Here is a 21,672-nt window from a genome sequence, read left to right on the forward strand (position 1 = left end):
GGACTACTACTCTCATCATCCCTGACCACTGGCCATGCTGGCTTGGACTTATGGGAGCTGGAGTTCAGCCACATTTGGAGCGTCACGGTTTCCTCCACTCCCTGGTGTAGAGCAGAGCACAACATCTGGTGTGGCAATGGTGTATCTCCTCTCCACAGTCAGTCAGTGAGGTGAGACAAGAGCAGAGACACCATGGGGTCATGCCATGCAGTTGTGTTATATCCCATATTACCATGGAGATGGGGTGAAAATGTAACAGTAACATTAGGAAAGATGTTCTAGCCCAGCTGTACCAGAAAGAAGCTGAACCCAGAGTGCTGCTCCACTTCCCCAGCCCAACTGGCGGCTGTGAAAATGGGATGGATCTCCCACCTAGCCAATTTCTAGGTAGGGTGGGCAAATTTTTTTCCACATTGCCAGAGGCAAGGGGCTTACTGGGAACAAGTAGCAGGTCCCCACCCTCTTGCTTTCATTGTTAAAAATTCAGTGTAAACAGCAGGAGTAATTTTTTCTCTCAGCGGCCTAAAGGGCTGCCATGTTCTCCCATAATGCCTCACTTCAAACAATGCTATGCCCTGACATAACATCACCCCAGGGGCATTTCTCTCAAATGTTTTCCTAATAGTGAAAATTCTGCTGATTTTAAAGCAGTATAGAAACTCACAAAACTCTGCCCACAGACCTGTAGGGGGGTGAATGCACACATGTCGTAGGGGGCAACAGTGTCCCATCAAGCCACCTTCAATAACTGGGGTTAGGGAGAACCAGCTCAATACTGGAAGCAAGGTCAATGTCAAGGTAGACATGGTTGGGCACTAGCTGAGTCCCACCCTATAGCCAGGGCCCCACTCCTTGGAGCCTCCCAACCTCCTTGCTTGGTGTGGCTTCCAGTTCACATGCCATCTCAGAAGAACTGAGGAGAGCAAGGAGAAGCAACAGTAGTCTCCAAAGGCTTTGTCCTCTCTCTCTGGGAGGTGGTGCCAACTGGGTCCAGAGGGAGAGGCAATGGCAACAGCAGTGTGCCTGCTCAGAGTGGGAAACCCAACCCACAGAGATCATCTGGCCCAAGAACCTTCCCCAAAGTAGCTGAGAGTTTCTGTGCACCCTCCATTTGCATTCACACACAAGCTGGCCTAAATGAGGAGTCAGCAATCTCATATATATGAACAGTGGAATGGGCAGCTTTTCAAAACAGCTCCTTACATTGAAAATCCCTGGACACCAAATCTTCTTCGACAAGTCTCATATTCTGAACTGAATGAAGATGAAAGGCAAACTGCTTTTGCTCCACCCACTTGGCTTATTCCCATGCCAACTAAAACACGTGAAAATGCATATCCTCCAACAGTTTGAAGCCAATATCTGGGACACCAACTTCCTGGTTTTTATCACTAGAGCACGGCAGCCATTTTGGTTGCTGTGATCTTGCATGATTTCGCGCCATGGTTCCCCCCCCCCCCAAAAAAAAGCACTTATCAGGGCTTCGTGGCCAGAAACACCCATTTTGGGGTGCCGCACGAGATTGCAGCCCTGAAAAAAGCACTTCTTCGGGGGGGACGGGGGACAGAAAACGGCAACCAAAATGGCTGCCTTCTCTCACAATAAAAAAATTGAAGGTATGCAAATAACTTCACTAAGCCCTCTTTCACAGAACTAATAACAGCAGTCGGTTGGGGAGTGCTGATGTGTGTGTGTGTTTAGACTTCTTGCCAAATACACCTCAGCTCTCATTTGGCTCACACACCACTAGGATGTAATGGAAGCACCCAGAATAAATTCTGTTGCAGTTCATACTAGGCGTATAAGTGGTTAAAGAGGCCTTTACCTGGGTCTGAGCTCAGGGAACAGTGGTTGAGCATTGCAGCATTTGCCAAGCAGGCATCCTTGGGATTAGGTGCTTATCTAAGGGCCAGGAGGTGGTGGATTTGGCCCACAGGCTATCAGTTCCCTACCCTGGGCTTAAATAGCTTTGTTCTCCACCAGTACCATACAAAGGGAACAAGCAAGAAATTGTTCCAGAGGATATAGTACGAAAGGATGTGTTAGAATTAAACACTCTATCCACTATTAATAAGCAACGGTATTTACTGTTGCATACTATACTGTTAAGGACACATTAAAAATGTTCTCTACCAGCTTCTACTCAAACACCCTGTAATTTCATCATAGGCTCTCAAACAGGACTGCGTCGACTTGACAGTAATTAGACACTTTAAACATGGCTATTACCAGCTTCTTCTGCTCCCTTCTAATAAGGCCTATAAACTGTTTTCTGCCTCCCCGCTCCTTCAGGTAATTCCCTCCCAAGGCACAAAAGGTGGCAAATGGAATTCACAGAAGGGCCTAGTGGTTGAGGAACTGCTGCGTTCATACTGTGCAAAAAAAGAAAGAAAGAAAGAAAGTTGCTTTTCTTAAACTTTCAGGCAGCACGGTCTGTTGAACCATGTCTCTTCGGTTCATTTTAACGGGAGGAAGTCTCAGAGACAAGGCTTTTTAAAAAAAGTAAAAAATAAAACTGCAGACAGCATTTCCAAATAAAATTTAATTACTCACCTCTCTGCTTCCAGGCGCATCTCCTCTCGTTTTTGCCTCCTGAGCTCTCTGCGACGTTCAAAGTCGTCCATGGCGTGCACTCAGACTTGGATAAACCCCCCAAATCAGACTGAACTTCAGGGAGAAAGAGAAAGAGAGAGGCAAAAGTTGCTTAGAACAACACATGGAAATGAAAGGGTGCCTTTAATTAACTGGGTTACATTAAATTTTTGTTCGCCTTTTAAATTCAGCTCCAAATTCAGTTCTCTATCACATTCCCCTTGATAGTAAACTGGATCCCCAAAGAGTCACGGAGATAAAATGTTAAAAATTTTGATGCAATACATTTTGGAATTCAGCTCCCTAACTAGAAATTAAGATTTTTAAAAGTAAACAAGGACATTTTCTATTTGTTAGGCGAAGGCTTTTTTGTGCCGGGGGAACAGTCTTTTTTTAAAAAAGAAACAAAAAATATATAAAAAATTTTATTATTCCTTAAGATTGCACAACAGTTGACAAAACAACTATATATTATTTAACCACAGTCTAGGTATAAGAAACATGAGCAATGTATACATTTTAACATCAGTTTGGTTACTGGAACTGTGAATGAAATATTAGTTAATTTGTAACATCAAAATTATACAGTTGCAGACTTGGGGGGGAGAGAGAGAGAGAGAGAGAGAGAGAGAGAGAGAGGAGGGGAAAACTGTAACTAAAGAAATCAAGCAACTTTTCTCAGAAAAATTCTATCCTGAACTTGAAAGATGTTTTCCCTTGCTAGTCACACTACTAAAAGGAGGAATTTTGGGAAGATTAAAGGTGGCATTAGGTGTGGAGAGGAGGGGCTGGAGAGAGAGAACCTAGTGTTTTAAAACATCATCCAGTCAAAGGCAATTTTGCTACAAATCCTTCTTCAGAAAGCAAAGCTGGAGGTTGGCACATTTTTGCTGGGTTTTGGGGAAGAAGGGCGGGGAGGGGAGAAAGAGACAGAACTTGATCCCTGCAATTTAAACAGGCACCTACCTTCCTCCTGAGGGTTTACTCCATGAAATATTTGCTCTCTTCTATAGTTCCTTCATATGCAAAGCCCTCTCACAGCCTTTGGTTTATATCCTATCGAGACAAATATAGGAGAATTCTCCTGCAGGCCCCAAACTTAAAAATGACTACCAGAAAAGGGAAAGCTGCTCTCTTTTTTTGTCCCTGCTTTGTTTACAGAGCTGTCAGTGGTTAGTTAAACTCTGCCTGGAATCTGGCATTTAAGGCCTGCTCCAAGATTGCTTCCTGTGCAGAACAGGAGGCCCTCAACTTCCTCTGGAATTCTAGCCTAGACTCTGCACTCAGGGTGCTTTTTTTTTTATTTAAAAGGGAGAGAGGGAAAAAGAGCCCTCCCCCCTCCCTCGTGCAAAATTTCCAACCCTTTACTCCAAGTTCAGGCATTTGCAATGAAGGAAAGAGGAAAGAGAAGGGGAGGGAGGACACGGGGTTGATGCACAGTGCAATTTTAAGGAGACAAAAAGAAAACTGGAATTAGTTAAAGCTTGCCTGCTGATTATATGTATATATAGGGCTTGCTCACATATGATTACTTGGTGGAAGTGAGACAGAGGAGGAGGGGAGACCTATGCAGAGGCCTTCCTTAATATTTGAACAGGAAGACTGTTGCCATGCTTATCGAGTTGAAGGGCACATCTCACGAAGGTGGGGGAGGGGAGCTGGACAACCATCAAATATTTTCCTATTGCAGTGGTACCTCGGGTTACATATGCTTCAGGTTACAGACTCCACTAACCCATAAATATTACCTCGGGTTAAGAACTTTGCTTCAGGATGAGAACAGAAATCGTGCAGTGGCAGCGCAATGGCAGCAGGAGGCCCCATTAGCTAAAGTGGTGGCATTTAAAGCACCATGATACCCCTTTAAACAGTCACAGCTTTCCCCAAAGAATGATTGGAGCTCTAGTTTCTTAAGGGTGCTGAGAGTAATTATGAGGTTCCTATTCCGCTCCTGGAGCTACAATTCCCTGAGTGGTTTAACAACTACTCACTCTTCTTCGCAAGGGTGTTCTAGGAACTGTAACTCTCTGGCTGCAGTTGCAGTCCAAAATACCCAGAGAGCACCAGGTTGGCAAACACGGCTCTAGGCTTTGCCCTCTGGCAGAGAGCTCCACCCCCCAAAGCTCTCACCCAGAACAAATAATCACACAGTATCACAGCATTTGGCAAACCTATTGCGCTCAGCTAGATCGGGAAATGGGACGTGGGTGGCGCTGTGGGTTAAACCACAAAGCCTAGGGCTTGTTGATCAGAAGGTCGGCGGTTAGAATCCCCGTGACGGGGTGAGCTCCCATTGCTCGGCCCCAGCTCCTGCCAACCTAGCAGTTCAAAAGCATGTCAAAGTGCAAGTAGGTAAATAGGTACTGCTCCGGCGGGAAGGTAAACGGCATTTCCGTGTGCTGCTCTGGTTTACCAGAAGCGGCTTAGTCATGCTGGCCACATGACCCGGAAGCTGTAAGCCAGCTCCCTCAGCCAGTAAAGCGAGATGAGTGCCGCAACCCCAGAGTCGGCCACGACTGGACCTAATGGTCAGGGGTCCCTTTACCTTTACCTTTAGATCTGGAAACAGCAGCAACTGTTTTCAGCTTGTTTTAGCCAAAGCAAGGAGTAGCAAACAATGGGAGACAAATGCTGAAATTTCCTAATGGCCAAATGATGACAAACGCAGAAGGAAAACTCAGTTTCTGGCACTCTGATGCAGAGACACTGAATGCAGGCATGGGAGGAAAATGATCAATTCTGATTGACTGGGGTTATTTAAGCAGAGGCTAAGGGTCCATCTGTCAGGATGTTGTAGCTGCGCTCTACGCTGCAAAAGCTGCTAGGAGCAGGGTGGGTAGACTAGATGCCTTCCTAGGTCCCTTTCCTTCAAAGCAGCGTTCTATGGCCAACATATCAGTGATGTGGAGCTGTGCCAACCTATCAACATCCAAGCACCTATGCACTGCCGTGCTGTACACATGAAAACAGATATATGCTTGCAGCACTTCAATGGTCATTCAAGGATCACAGTCCACCACCCCCATAGTATTCATTAAGGGTCTATACAAGCAGCCTCAGGCCTAGCATTGCTTGGGCATTCTAAGAAACCAAAACATTGGCGCAGTTATGAAATCAGTGATTAAAATCAGTGTGGTTTTGAAAGGCTCGGTCCACCATCTTGATTCAAAATGGGGCCCAGTTGTATCCAAACATAGACAAAAGCCCTCGCCTTGATCTTGGAAACTAACATTTCTTCATGATCATTTAAGAGGCATCCAAATGCACAGCGAACAAGCAACTTTCCAAAATGTATAGCAATTGGTTTATTCTCCAAAAAAAGTGTGCAAATCTCAGAGTATGGCTGCATTTTGGCCTCTGTATCTTTACTACAAAGTGCTGACTAGGCAGTTTACGTTTATACAGTGGTGCCTCACAAGACGAAAAGAATATGTTCCGCGATTCTCTTCGTCTAGCGGTTTTTTCCTCTTGCGAAGCAAGCCCATTGACAGCTTAGCGGATTAGCGCTATTAGCGGTCTAGCGGCTTTTAGCGATCAGCTGTTAAGCGGCTTATCAGCGGAACAGCTGATAAGCGGCTTAGCGGCTTAGGAAAGGGGGGGGGAGCGAAAAAAACCCGCAGGAACTTGCAAGATTTTTTCGTCTTGCGAAGCAACCCCATAGAGAAATTTGTTTAGCGAAGCACCTCCAAAACAGAAAACCCTTTCGTCTAGCGGGTTTTCCGTCTTGCGAGGTGTTCGTCTTGTGGGGCACCACTGTACATGATCTGCATCAAATGTCTCCCCCATCCTGAATGCAGGCCCTAACTAGACGTTGCAGGGGACTTGTGGCGGTGGCTGATTCATGTCCTAAGCTCCCCACCCGCCATAGACTTGGTAATTTCCAGCATAATATATGGCAGACATCTCAGTCAGCCTTCCCCTTGCCCTCCGAAAGCCAAACTGATGATTCTGAGTGGAGGGTACAGCAGGGTGAAGTGGAATAACATCACACCACTCTTACTAGGCTTCTTTTTAAGTAGCAAAATTTTAATATGAAAAGTACAAAATGGGGAGGGGGGAATCACAAGATCTTTTTTTAAAAAAGAATCGTAGCCTCTACAGTAGCCTTAAATGCTTATTAGAATAATGAAATTGGGGCACAGGGAAGGCATGCTGCTCACCCCCTAAAAGTTGTAATTTAAGAGCACACAACATTTCGTTAAGATGATACAAGCTAGAGTTGTGGTCTGCAATACTACAAAGCTTAAGGAGGCTGCAGAAAGGATCTGGAGGAAGTGGACACATATTGTAAACAATTCACAGTGCCCAAAAACAGCTTAGAAAAAACTGAGGGATGATGATGGAGGTTAAAGTGGCCACAGCTGAAGGTCACCAACTCTTTTAGCAGCTGCTATTAGTGGAGGCATGAGAGTGACTGGGTCTGTTTGTATGCGTAGCCTCGTCTAGGATGTGAAATGGCTAATTCCAAGCGCACTGGACATTCTGGCCTTTGAGGGTATAAAATGCATTGCTTCAGTTGCGTGTATGCTATGGCATTTGCTGAACCACAAGCAAGCGACCCCGGGGAAGAAGACAGGCGAGCCATTCCAATTCTCCCTCCCCCACCCCCTCCACCATCTGAAAAGTCAAGCAAACTAGCAGCAATCCGGACTCGAGCTTCGGTTGTTTAAACTGGCACCCTGAATTTATAGCTATGTCAAGCATTCTTCTGCAATATCTAAAAGAATTAGATATTCTTAGTCCGTCTGGAAGGAAAACAAATAAATCTGTTTTCTATCAAAACCTGTTCAGAAATATTTGGAAGTGAAAAATTCTCCAGAAGACTACAAGGGAGGGAGGGTCATTGGCCATTGTTCAGACCTGCTATAAACAGGGACAAGTTCTGCAGAAACTGAGAAGAGGTTGAAACCACTCGGAGGCACCTGTTTAACCCTTTGGCATGCTACATGTAAACCAGGGGGAGAAATTAGCTTGGTCTAAACGTTAATGAAAACCTACCCAGTTCACGCTTTCAAGACCCACACACAAGCTGAAATGCAGCAGTCCTTCAAAACTCATAGCCCTCCTCATTTTGTGATGCAGTCCTCCAACCAGAAAATGCATACAGACTGTGTATTTTAGACTAAAGCAGGAACAAAAATGCATATATTACTGAAAATAACACAAAAAACGCATCCCAACAGGGGAAATTGCTTGCAAAAATGACTATATTAGGCAAAATAGCACACACAAAAATGTGCTTCTGGAAATCTAGCGGAATGTAGTAGAAATTTAGTGCTCATTTTTGTGCTAATCATTCCCATTAAAAAAAAAACACCAAACCATTTGCAGCCCTAGAAACCCATATTGTGGATGCTTTGCTTGCGTAATGAAATATTTGGGAGTATTTTGGCATACCTCACAGTGAATCATAGGGGAACGGAAGCATGCATGAGTGGTAAAGGGTAATGGAGTGATAACAGGTCCATTGACAATCCTTGTTGTGTCGTACCACAACCCACTTTCATGAATGAAATTGAGTGTGACGTGGTGGTTTGTCAGTCAAAAACCCACAATGCAAAATGTACTGCATTGCAAAAGGGACATTCGGAATCAAGACAAAATGGCAGCATCTATCATCCTATCTCCCTGCTCAAAAAAAGAAAAAAAGAAACCCCTCCATTTAAGGTTGTTCTGGACTGACTTCTTCCTTTGTGTTCCTTTCATGTAACCATGTACGCAGTCCTTACTGTAAACTTGACTATGTTTCCATGTTCATTGAAGATACTGAACTTGTGCACCACTTTTTTTTTTAAAGGATATGTATCCAGCAGCTTGCTTCTTCCCAAACAGAACAGCTCATTTGGGACGCCAGTTAAAATAAACACATTAGCTCATGTGAACATAGAAGTTTTGTTTGAATTCAGCCCATCCCTTCGTTCTTCTGTGTGTGCCTTTAAAGACTTTCAAGGCATGGCAATCCCAGGCAAAACAACAACAACAACCCTAAATGCCATTCAGCTCGATATAGTTTTACAAGGGCCTGTTTTCTGGAAAACCAGGGCTGTGGAGCAAACTCACTGTGCATTGGGCAAAGCTGGTAAGTTACAAACTCATACTCACCCCCAACCTTCACGTCTGATAAGAGAGAAACTACTTTCAACCCTGGTGGCCTTTAAGATTCCTTTTCTGCTCTGTTGAGAACAGATCCATGCAGCAAATCTGGAATACTGCACAGCAGCCAGATGCTCAAGAAGGGCCCCTGCACCTTTAGTAATTGTGTAGAATAGGTGACAAGCTACACCTGCTAAAATCCTTCTTCTATCCAGCTATTAAAGGTGTAGGAGGCCTGTCTGGCATCTGCCCCCTCCTCCACTCTTTCCTGACTGTTTTCAGAAAATTCAGTCCGGCTTTATTAATTGAAATTGTAAATCAGCTTTCAAGTGATTTCCTGAATGGGCTTCTCACTCTGAAACAGACATAAATTGGTGCATATCTGTGGAGATCTTTGGATGCAACACCAAGCCGTTGTGAGCAAGCACTGAGGAACCTTGGGCTCGTCCATACACCTCTCACTTTCCTCCTTGTTATGTACTGAGTTGAATAGGATCCAAAATGCAGCAGTCTGATTGGCCCTAGAACAATAGGATTCAGAATGCAGCAGTCTGATTGGCCCTAGAACAATAGGATTCAGAATGCAGCAGTCTGATTGGCCCTAGAACAATAGGATTCAGAATGCAGCAGTCTGATTGGTCCTAGAACAATAGGATCCAAAATGCAGCAGTCTGATTGGCCCTAGAACAATAGGATTCAGAATGCAGCAGTCTGATTGGCCCCAGAACAATAGGATTCAGAATGCAGCAGTCTGATTGGCCCCAGAACAATAGGATCCAAAATGCAGCAGTCTGATTGGCCCTAGAACAATAGGATTCAGAATGCAGCAGTCTGATTGGCCCCAGAACAATAGGATTCAGAATGCAGCAGTCTGATTGGTCCTAGAACAATAGGATCCAGAATGCAGCAGTCTGATTGGTCCACAGGAACCACCCAATCCAGCTCCAGGTGGAAGTGAATCCGCAACCTGATTCGCCTACAGGTGAATCCCAGAATTAGCCAATCACATGGGGCCAATTGTGTAAATAATGGATATAAATAGACATTCTGGAGGAACTTCCATTCCTCATCACCACTATGAGCTGAATAAAGAGCATGCAATCCACTCTTGACTCTGAGTATATTTCACTCCCCATGTTCAACAATATTCCCTCCTGGTTTATAAGCAAGCACTGACCGTCTTCTGCCCATTTGGACAAAACTGTAAACTATGGTTTGCAACAAGTAAGGACTGGAAAGAAGGTATCTTGCCATGCAGGGGAAAAGAAAGAGCCACAGGCCCCTCAGTGCACATTCATGTAACAAAAATCCATGGATAGGTGTCATGTCTGAACATACCCTATGCATACTGCACTTGACAGCTTGTTTTAATGGCCCTCTCCCACAGCAGCACTAAACCCGCTTCTGGGTTTTTAATTAAAATGCTATATAAAAGCCTTAATCACCTGTGAATGAGCTTGTTTTATGAATGCTTTTATCACTCGGCCGACACCCTCCCTCCTCCTTTCCCTCTCTTTTTCCTCGCATCTTGCAGAACTCTGCGCTAAACAAAACATTAAGGTCACGCGCAAGGACAGTCGCGAGAAGCCAGGAAATGCGAAAGGTAAAATTCCAGCAGGAACACTAATTAATTCAGCTAGCTGCATGCTTTCAGCAGTATATTTTACAAGACAAACAATGATCCTCTGAGCTAACCTTTCACCCAGGGAGGGGGGATTCTGGAATATACTAATTCCATGTGATGCAGTCAGCAGCCTACAATATCGTTGAGGATGGGTTCGGGGATTGTTCAGAGTTCGGGTGGCCAGATACAAACAGGGACAGAATTCCTATATAATACTTAGCATTTATAGAGTTCACCAGTACAATCTTGTTGCATGTAAGTGACACTGAGTTCAGTGAGGGCTCAGTTAGTTAGTTCTCGTTCTCTCTCTCTCTCTCTCTCTCTCTCTCTCTCTCTCTCTCTCTTAGAGGGACATATAGTCCACCCCCTTTGGCCCACACAAATCAGAGTTGGCTACACAAATTAGAGTTGTTGTTAAACATATATGTTACCCTTCTACAGAAAACATTAGGGCAGTTTACAGTTTTAAAAATACATTTTTAAAAGTTAAAATGGCTAGGGTGGGGAACATGATCAAAATCAGGATACTGAAATCAATACAGTGGTACCTCAGGTTACATACGCTTCAGGTTACAGACTCCACTAACCCAGAAATAGTGCTTCAGGTTAAGAACTTTGCTTCTGGATAAGAGCAGAAATCGTGCAGGATAAGAACAGAAATCGTCGTGGTGGCAGCAGGAGGCCCCATTAGCTAAAGTGGTGCTTCAGGTTAGGAACAGTTTCAGGTTAAGAACGGACCTCCGGAACGAATTAAGTACTTAACCCGAGGTACCACTGTACTAAGATCTCATCAGATATTTAATTTTTTTTTGGGGGGGGGGGACTTATGCTTTTGTATAAAATGAATTAATAATGCCTTCATGTGGAATGGAAAAGACAGCAGCATGAGCCTTATTTGGGCCTTCAGGGGGAGTGTGTAGCTGACCATCTCCACCACTTGCATGCTTGAGGACGAGGTCTGAAGCACGGATCCTGCTCTATACGCAGAGGCTCCCCCTGTGATTTAGAAACGGCATTGTGCAGGGTCCTAAATCATACAAGGAGCCGGCAAAGAGCAGGATCACCGCTTCAGACACTCCCAACCACACGTATCTTTTTTACTCTTCTAGAATTTTCCAGAAAGCCAACTGGAGGACAACCTCAAAGGTATGGACTTGAAGCTCTGGTTGCTGGCAGTCTCAGGGATCCAGAAGCGCTTACCTGGTAGTGGTGATGGTCACAGTAGCAGCTGGGAACCTACCCAGAGTATCCTAGAATGCACCAGAAGGCATGGCGCAGGAATGGGGAAGAAATGTGGGTCTGTTATCATTTAGAGGGAAACCTATGCAATTCGCCCTTCCTGGACTGTGCAGTCATCTTTCGAGATTCACCCTTTACCCAACCTCCACTCTAATTCAGGTTTTTCTCCCTCTCTCATAACAACAGAAACTCATGGACCTGCAATGAAACTGGATGTTGGAAGATTCGGAACAGGTACCATGCAGCACATAGTTAAATGGTGGACCTCCCTCCCACAGGAAGCAGTAAGGACCACTAACTTGGATGGTTTTCAAAGAAGATTAGATGAATTCATAGTGGGCCAGGCTTTTCAATGGCTACTAGCCATGGAGGCAGAAATGCTTCGAAATATAGTACCAGTCGCTGTAAACTGCAGGGGGCGTGCGTGCTCTTGGGCTCAGAAATTGCTTGCGGGTCTCCCACAGGAATCTGGTTGGCCACTGTGAAAACAGGATGCCGGACTAGATGTTCTTATTCTTGCTCTTGTTCTTATGCTCTGATTGATTGATTGATTGATTGATTGATTGATTGATTGACTGATTTACCCTCTGCCTCACAGAGACTGCTGTGCAACTGGAAAACCTGGTCTTCTCCTCCACCAAGACAGACATTAAAAACAACAATAGCAACAACAAAAGCATCTCAACAATTTGGGATTCTACCTGCTTTCAAATGAAACCACTCTCAGGAGCTTTGCGGATCATTCATGGCTCGTGGCAAGCTTTTTCATCTTAGGGGCATTCGGGAGACTTGTTCCTCAAGTAAACTACCGTATTTCACGAGGAAGACCATGGGAGGGGGTAGGGGATGAAACAGGTGCTGCTAATCAGAGCATAGAGACACACACACATGCATACATATCGAATGCAGACTTACCCGGAAGTCTGAATGGATACAATCCATCTTGTTGCTCAGAGAACATATGATTCCCCCTTTGCACATTGCAAAATGTTAAAGCAGACAAAAATGATTGTGGAAATGACTAAGCACTCTGAGGGTTATTATTAAAAGTGTCTACAGTTTAAGGGAGTACGACAAGGCTGTATATTGTCTCCCTGCTTATTTAACTTATATGCAGAATTCATCATGCGAAAGGCTGGGCTGGATGAATCCCAAGCCGGAATTAAGATTGCCAGAAGAAATATCAACAACCTCAGATATTCAGGTGACACAGCATTGATGGCAGAAAGTGAGAAGGAATTAAAGAACCTTTTAATGAGGGTGAAAGAGGAGAGCGCAAAATATGGTCTGAAGCTCAACATCAGAAAAACGAAGATCATGGCCACTGGGCCCATCACCTCCTGGCAAATAGAAGGTGAGGAAATGGAGGCAGTGAGAGATTTTACTTTCTTGGGCTCCATGATCACTGCAGATGGTGAGAGCAGCCACGAAATTAAAAGACGCCTGCTTCTTGGGAGAAAAGCAATGACAAACCTAGACAGCATATTAAAAAGTAGAGACATCACCTTGCCAACAAAGGTCCGTATAGTTAAAGCCATGGTTTTCCCAGTAGTGATGTATGGATGTGAGAGCTGGACCATAAAGAAGGCTGATCACTGAAGAATTGATGCTTTTGAATTCTGGTGTTGGAGGAGACTCTTGAGAGTCCCATGGACTGCAAGAAGATCAAACCTATCCATTCTTAAGGAAATCAGCCCTGAGGGCTCACTGGAAGTACAGATCCTGAAGCTGAAGCTCCAATACTTTGGCCACCTCATGAGAAGAGAAGACTCCCTGGAAAAGACCCTGATGTTGGGAAAGATGGAGGGCACAAGGAGAAGGGGACGACAGAGGACGAGATGGTTGGACAGTGTTCTCGAAGCTACCAGCGTGAGTTTGACCAAACTGTGGGAGGCAGTGGAAGACAGAAGTGCCTGGTGTGCTCTGGTCCATGGGGTCACAAAGAGCCGGACACGACTAAACGACTAAATAACAACAACTACTACTACAGTTTAAGATCAGCTTTGCTTCCAATAACTCCAAAGCCAATCATGACAATTGCCTTTCTTAAAAAAAAAAAAAAAAAGGCTCAACAACTTAGGGTTGTCCATCCCCAAAAGGTCGGAGTTCCTGCACCTCTTTTTCTAGAAAAAAAGCACTGTGTGTGTGTGTGTGTGTGTGTGTGTGTGTGTGTGATCTCAGGCCACTGTTCAGGTGTGCCTCCTTGCTCTCCTGCCCTGTCCCCTGGGCGCACCTTAGCCTTTTGCATGGACTGAGGACAGCTCCAGCAATTCCCCACACACTATGTAAAGGTACCAAAGGAGAAAGGGTAGTTCAGTGAGGTTTTTTTTAAAAAAAGAAGCAGCAAGGAGGGAGGGAGGGCAAAAAATAAAGTAAAAGGGCTTCTCCACTTTAAAGCCTTTGGATCAGCAAATTCTGCCTAAAACAGGGAGGATAAGTCACAAAACCTCCAGAGCCAGTATCTGTACTTAGCTTGAGGAAAGCTAAAGTTGCGGGGCGCTTTGCAACAAGGAAATCACTATGGTAAAGAATTTAGCAGTTACTAAAGAGGGAGTAGTTGTCAATAGAAAATGATATCTGTAGTTGTGAGCTGATTGTGCCAATTTCCACCTCCACCTGCCATCTTTTTGTAATTGGCCCTGCCCCTGCACCCAGCTACATTAGTCAGAAAACAGCATTTTAAATGCATTGTAAACAAACAACACCAGATGGTGCTGTAGAGCATAGAACTTTTCTATGAGATTTTACATAGGGTTTTTTTCCTTTGTTATAACAATTTAATTTATGACTTATTTATAGTGGGGATTTTCCTGTGTGTACATCCACCCCATGATGCGATGGGCAGTGCTCAGTAATTTTCATCTCTCTCAAACGGATTGTGGGGATACAAAGTTTGTGAACTCCTTCTCTGTAGCATTAAAATCAGAGGTATTATTTTCTGGCCACACAGAAACTACAGAAAAAAAGTTAAGAGAAATGTCTTCAATGTCTAATGCCCTTTTTCCCATCACTGTAGGTCACCCACTGGCAATGGAATTTATTTCCATGGCTCCAAGGACAGTAATGGTTCAAAAATAACTTCCCATACTAGAAGAAATTGTGTTTGGCTTTGGCATTCTTTCAGTTTTAATAGCAACTTTAGAAATAACTCAAGAATATGGGCAGACCAAAGCAGCAAACTTAACATAATTCATTTATAGCAAGGGAAACTGAGCATAAACACATGGTTTCATTAAGAGACCATGGCCTAGATCACACAAATGGCAGATTGCTGATGGGGAGCTGAGGATGACTGTTTCCCCAATAAAATAATAGTAATATCCACCTTCTAAAGAAACTACCCCAGAACTTCCTGACATCCAACAATGCCCTGCTCCCAGAACCAGCGTGGTGTCCCCTTCCCACAATTCAAGTGGGAAAGGAGCTATTGAGAGGCCCATTTTGAGAATTCACACATTTTTTTTTTTTTTGCCACAACTTCCTTCATATAGGTGTATTCCTCCAAGAATTGTTGGCATCCGTCTTTCTGAGCATTCGGGGGTGAAGTCAAACGGCTGCGTTAGCAGCACCGAAGTGACCTCTCTGAGGCGCAAATCTGGACAGGATGAATGGAGGTCCTGGGCTGCCCAAATGACCAGACACACACACCCCTCTCAACCTTGTTGATGTGTGCAAAGATAAGCAGAGCAATATGTTTGGCACCAGCTTGGCTGCAGGAGTTGCTAGGAGGAGGTGTACAAGGCCTTAGGGACTCCACTCCAAGTGTTAGGGCCAGGGTAGTACCTCTGGTGAGGGACATATCCTGCTCCTTCTGGGGTCGTTTGTGCACCACTGATCTCCACCTTGCATTCAGCTCCTTGCATCAGTGGCTCTAGAAGCTGTCAGCACATGACATTGGCCACACCCTCAGGAAACTGCTTCCCTAGAATATTGTTGTGTTCAGTTCAGTCCCTTTCTTGTTTTTCCAATCTTAAAATCATCTCTACATTTCCACATCAATTCCCAATTTTAAAGAAAAGCCATAAGCCTTCCTGTGCAAATTTCTCCTAATAAAAAACTCTTTGCCAGGCATTTTGATTAACACACAGTCATACCTTGGAAGTCGAACAGAATCCATTCCGGAAGTCCGTTCGACATCCAAAACATTCAGAAGCCAAGTTGCAGCTTCTGATTGGCTGCAGGAAGTTCCTGCAGCCAATCGGAAGCCATGGAAGCCCCGTCAGACATTTGGGTTCCAAAAGAACATTTGCAAACCGGAACAATCACTTCCAGGTTTGTGGCGTTCGGGCGCCAAAACGTCCGAGTTCCAGGGCGTTCAGGATCCAAGGTACGACTGTACATATTTTTGCAAACAATTCCCCCTAACATGATACAGTTTTGTTTGTTGTTTTCACTAATATATGCATTTTGACACTCTTTTTCCTCCGGTATGCAGTTTTGTACACATTTTTTGGTTGGAAAATTGCACTGCAAAATCTCGAGGACTATGAGGCACACACCACCAAAAATTGTCTAAACTAAAGTATGAATTAAACGAGACTTTTCAGGAGCAGACGACAGCCTTTCCCACAAGTTTCTGTTCAGCAAAGGCTGTGCTCTTCAGGCATTACAGCAAATTACCCTCAGCTGATGCCCAACAGTCTGAATAAACAAGCCCGCTTCTGTTTATTACATCAGTCGTTTTGCCAACCTGAGCCTTTTTATTGCAGGCCTCATGGTCCTGGGAGGTTTGCATTCATGGTCAGAAACCCCAACTTTTGTTTAAAAAATAAATATGCCCACACATAAGACGTTTCTGAGTCTCGTGGTTTCTTTTTTTCTGGAGAAAAGATCAAAAGCATAGCCTGCGTGTACACTAAGGACTAAAGATCAGAAGGCCAATGAAAGGAATCCCAGCATCTCTGCCTGCGGAAAGTTTGCTTGCTAAGGAGAGAGGTTTTTAGAATGGCATAGCCAAGTTGTAATAGTTTTGGGGGTTTTGGTTCTGTTTTGTTCTGCTTGCACACACAGTTCCCCTTTTACATGCATTTTGAGGTGGTGCAATCTCAGGATGACTGTACCATGGCTGTGATGCTTCACAGGCAGATTAGACGAAGGGGGAACGGCTTGAAACAGCTTGACTCTAGAGCATCCAGGATCTAGGAACACAAGAATCTGCCTTATATGGAGTCAGGCCACTGGCCCATCTAGTTCAACATGCAAATCGTGTGCTCTACCTCTGAGCCGCAGCCCTTCCCCAAGATAAAGGTGCAGCAATGGATAGGCCACTGGAACTGCCTGCATCGTGTGACCTTACGGCAAGCCCTCAAATTACCAGCTTCTTAACACTTAGTGGACTGGATATCTCCAAGTTATAAACTCTGAGATTGCCACGTCTATGGTGCAACCTCAGTTGAAACGCTAGGTACACAATTCTGGTCGCCTCCCCTCAAGAGGGATATTGTAGAGTTGGAAAAGGTTCAGGGCAGCCAAAAGAATCAAGGGGATGGAGCAACTGCACTATAAGGAAAAGTTACAGCATTTGAGGCATTTTGAAAATTCAAGTAAGAGGTGACATGATAGACATGTATAATATTATGCATGATATAGAGAAAGTGGGTAGGAAAAATTCTTCCCCCCCCCCAAAAAAAAACCCCTAGAACTCAGGGACATCAAATGAAGATGAATTATGGATGATTCAAGACAGACGAAAGTAAATACTTCCTCATGCAGCAAATGGAATTTGCTCCCACAAGATACAGTGATGTTACCAACTTGGATGGCTTTGAACGGGGATTAGACCTATTCGTGGAGGATAAAGTTACCAATGGAGTTTCCAATTCTAGCAACTGACCTCAGCGGGGTTGCCCAACACCACAGAACACACATAGACTTTTAAATCTCACGCTATAACAGGAGTCGCTATAACAGGGTGGCGGTGTGAGTTAAACCACTGTGGGTTTGCCAATAGAAAGGTCGGCAGTTCAAATCCCCGCAACAGGGTGAGCTCCCGTTGCTCGGTCCCAGCTCCTGCCAACCTAGCAGTTCGAAAGCATGTCAAAGTGCAAGTAGATAAATAGGTACCGCTCTGGTGGGAAGGTAAACGGCATTTCTGTGTGCTACTGGTTTTGCCAGAAGCGGCTTAGTCATGCTGACCACATGACCTGGAAAAACTGTCAGCGGAAGCGGACAAACGCCGGCTCCCTCAGCCTTTAAAGAGAGATGAGCGTCACAACCCCAGAGTCGTTCGTGACTGGACGTCATTGTCAGGGGTCCCTTCACCTTTACCTTTATAACAGGAGTTGACACAGCCACAGTCCCTCCTTCCCATTTTCTCCCTGGCTCTGTCCTTCACTTCCTCACTCCTGCTTGCTGTGTGGCACGCATGGAGCCCTGATCAATCACAGCAGCGTTGGGGGAGGAATAGAAGACAGGGGCAAGGAAGGAACTGCCAGGAAAAGTTGCTGCAGCCTTGGCTTTTGCCACACTGTGGAAAACGTATATACTAAATGTTCTCTCCTGCTTTGAATCAGGCAATCCTAGCCCTCAGGGAGCCTGAGCTGCAGAGAACGACCTCATAACCTTGATCTAAGTTTGGCTGCTCTCAGGTCTAGCCTGGGCCCTGAAACACAGGAAGAGGCGGGCTCCTTGCTCCATGGTGGCTGCACAGACCCTTAGCGTTTATAAGTTGCAGAGCCGCAGTGCTCAGCATGGAAGGAGCCAATGGCATCTTTGCCCACCAGAGAGCAAGTGTTGTGAAGGGTCGGACCTTGAAAATCCTGGCCACCAGCAGGGACCGGCTCCCTTTTAACCCGCCATCTTTTGAACGGCCGTGAAATGGAACAGCTCGCCTCCCTCACAGAGCCAGAGTGCGCAAGAGGTATTTTGCTTTGTTTTAATTTTGAACGCACGCACTGTCTGTAAGGGGATTCTCCAGCCTGACTAACAGTCAAGATTCATTAGACCCTCTGTGATGGTTTTCTCCGGCTTGCGGGTATGTGATTAATCTCAGATGTTTCTCAGCCTGAGTAAAACCATACTCTGTTGACCCCACCGCCGTACAGTTGGAGGAAGCGGGAGGTGGGTGGGGGTGGGAGAGAAAAGTAATTTTGACAAAGAAATCTTAAAAATGTATCTCCAGTGTAAGACAGATGCAGAGGATAAAGGAACTCTGGGGGGATTAAAATATTTTGGCTTAATTTAGAAAGAGGCTCCATTCTTGGATGAGCAAAATCGGTCCATTTAGGGTCCTTCTAATCCTATTTGCATATAACAACGAACCTGTGTGAATTATATCTGCAGAGAACAGAACTGACCTGTGGCATTTTCCTCAACAAAGAAGAGCAAACACATGTATGTGAATATGTATTCCAAATACAACAACTCAGTGGCTGTGCAGTCGTTGTGCTGCATGGTTCATCCTGCTTGGAAACATTTAAGTAGAGGGATTTCAACTCCCTCTAGCAAAGCCTTAAAAGCAAAGCAAGGCAAGGTCTGCTCAGTTCTCCCACACGCTTATCACTTGTGAGCCGAACCGCTGATTATAGGCCTATGATGAGAGGACTAACTTTGTCCAGAAAAAATGCAACCTTTATCTCCTTAAACAGGGCATTTGCTTTGAAGCAGCCCCTTCATTGCCTTTGTTTCTTGTTGGAATGCACTCCGCAAAAACTGAGATGAACCCTAGATAAAGGGTGATGTGGATTAGTGGCTGCAGCATTAGACTAAGAGCCAAACTAGACAGGATGGCGGAAACTTCGTCACTGTCACAGTTATATTGGCTTTGGGACACGAGAACTCAGAATTTCATTGTACGTCTTCCACTCTCCTCAGTTTCAGTTTCCCTATTTGTAAAGCGACACTGCCATATTCCTTTGTAACTCCAGCTGAGTACCACTGTAGTAGCGAAAGAAGCAGAGCTGAAATATTAATTAAGGCATTTCAAAACTGAGCCATCAAAGGCTATGGAATGCTTTAAATGTTGGGTTAAACGTCACCTGACTTCAGGACATTTTCTGCCTGGCTCAGGGAGGGGAGCGTGAACAAAGCACCCCCCCCCCATGCAGCCAGGGCAATTGCCCCAGAAGACCCTCCCCATGCTACGCCCCTGACAAAAGTATAATGTCCAGATCAAGGGAAATAATAGTCCCACTCTATTCTGCCTTGGTCAGACCACACCTGGAATACTGTGTCCAATTCTGGGCACCACAATTTAAGAAGGATGTAGACAAGCTGGAATGTGTGCAAAGGAGGTTGACCAAGATGATCCAGGGTCTGGAAACCAAGCCTTATGAGGAGCGGTTGAAGGAGCTGGGTATGTTTAGCCTGGAAAAGAGGAGACTGAGAGGAGATATGATGGCCATCTTCAAATATCTCAAGGGCTATCACATGGAGGAAGGAACAAGCTTGTTTTCTCCTGCTCTGGAGGGTAGGATTCAAACCAATGGCTTCAAGTTAGAAGAAAGGAGATTCTGACTAAACATCAGGAAAAACTTCCTGACAGTAAGAACTGTTCAATAGTGGAACGGACTCCCTCAGGAGGTTGTGGACTCTCCATCCCTGGAGATTGTTAAGGAGAAGATGGGTGGCCATCTGTCATGGATGCTTTAGCTGAGATTCCTGCCTTGCAGGGGGTTGAGATGCCCCTCAGGGTCCCTTCCAATTCTAAAATTATATGATACCAGAATGGTTAACAGCTCTACAGTATCCTATTTGGGGTAAGGCAACCAGAACTGTACACAGTAGTCCAAGTGTTCCTGCAAAAGTTTGTAGAAAGGCAGAATGGTAGCTCACAGTTTTATTCTTAATCCCTGTTGAAGACAAAATGCTGGATTAGATAAACTGTTAATCCAATCCAGCAAGGCAATGATAAGAGCATCTGGGTGTCCATGTCCAAGATAGGACTTTATTCGCCTTTATCTGATACTTGGCTCAGACCACCTCTATTTGATCAATATAGTGGCCCTCAGGGCCGTCTTAACCGTTGGCGCTAGGGGTGCATGGCACCTGGGTGTCGGGCTCTCAGGGGCGCCAGGCTGAGCGTTGGAGTCTGGGGAAGAGCTGCCGACAGCCGAGCGGAGCCGATCCCATCGGAGTGCCGCAGGCAGCTCTTCCCTAGACTCGACTGCTCACCCCCAAACTCACGCTGAGCCACCGCTCTGCTGCACTCGGCTGTCAGTTCTTGCCCCAGCTGCATGGTGGCTGTTTCAGTTCGGAGCACCATGTAAAATTGTGGGTGCTGCACGACACATCCTGTTGCATGGGTTCCTTTGGTGGCTTTTCCGCTGTCGGCACACACTCCCAGCACCACCCAACATGGGGTGCTAGCGCAGAATGATGGGGAATGCAAGTGGCAGCAGAGGAAACATCTCTGGATGGGATCCACTGCATGTCAACAATGCCAATGGCAGCAACAAAACCCGACGACTACGAGTGCGGGGATCACCTCCAGAGAACTCTCCTCCACTGCCGCTTGCATTCCCCACCGTTCTGTGCTGGCAGCCCACATTGGGCGGCTCTCGGAGCGTGCACCGAAAGTGGAAAAGTCAGCAAAGGAACCTGCAGCTTGGCACACACAACAGGATGCATCGTGCAGCACCCACAATGTTACACGGCGTGCCGGGCGCTGCGCATGAAGCTGAAACAGTTAGCTTCCATGCAGCTGAGGGGGAGGCAGCGGGTGGACAGCGCAGCGACTGTGCCACCCGACTGTGCCTCCCAGCATGGAACCTGCACACACCTTCGTACGCCCCTGTGCGTGGGGCACTGGCACCCCTGTTGGTTGGCACTGTGAGTCCCTGTGTCCCGCAACCATTCTAAAGGTAAACATCTATTTCCTAAAACAAAAGGTCAACAACTTTGGGGGTTCCCTCCCTAAAAAAAGGTTGGCAATTCTGGGCAACCTAGGGGGCGCCGGGCGGATCTTTGTACCCCAGCACCTCATATGCTTAAGATGGCCCTGGCAGGCTTTCTGGCAATGTTGTCTACTATCTCACTGTATTCTCATTCCACGAAGTTGTTCTTCATTTAGAATAAATGTTATTTTAAAGAAGATTAATAAATGCAGAGTTCCAAAAGCACACATACAACAGAATTCCTGCCACTAACTCTTCCTGCTCTGTGCTGAGAAAGAAGACGGGCAAATC

General features: G+C 45.5%; 1 protein-coding gene across 6 annotated transcripts in view; it reads right to left on the bottom strand.

Moving 5' to 3' along the window:
- Nucleotides 1–21,672, bottom strand: part of CALD1 (caldesmon 1) — a 190,384-nt gene that overhangs the window by 87,817 nt on the left and 80,895 nt on the right. For 4 of the 6 annotated variants that reach the window (XM_081879744.1, XM_081879741.1, XM_081879747.1 and 1 more), the window contains exon 3: nt 2,554–2,667. In XM_081879744.1, the coding sequence (XP_081735870.1) occupies nt 2,554–2,624 (71 nt within the window). In that variant the 5' untranslated portion in view covers nt 2,625–2,667. Of the gene's footprint in view, nt 1–2,553; nt 2,668–3,558; nt 3,845–21,672 lie in introns of those variants that run through there. The other 2 variants (XM_081879743.1, XM_081879742.1) reach the window with 2 other exon arrangements.

Source organism: Podarcis erhardii, assembly GCF_964252035.2.
Source record: "Podarcis erhardii genome assembly, chromosome: 10".
In the NCBI taxonomy this organism is placed as follows: domain Eukaryota; kingdom Metazoa; phylum Chordata; class Lepidosauria; order Squamata; family Lacertidae; genus Podarcis; species Podarcis erhardii.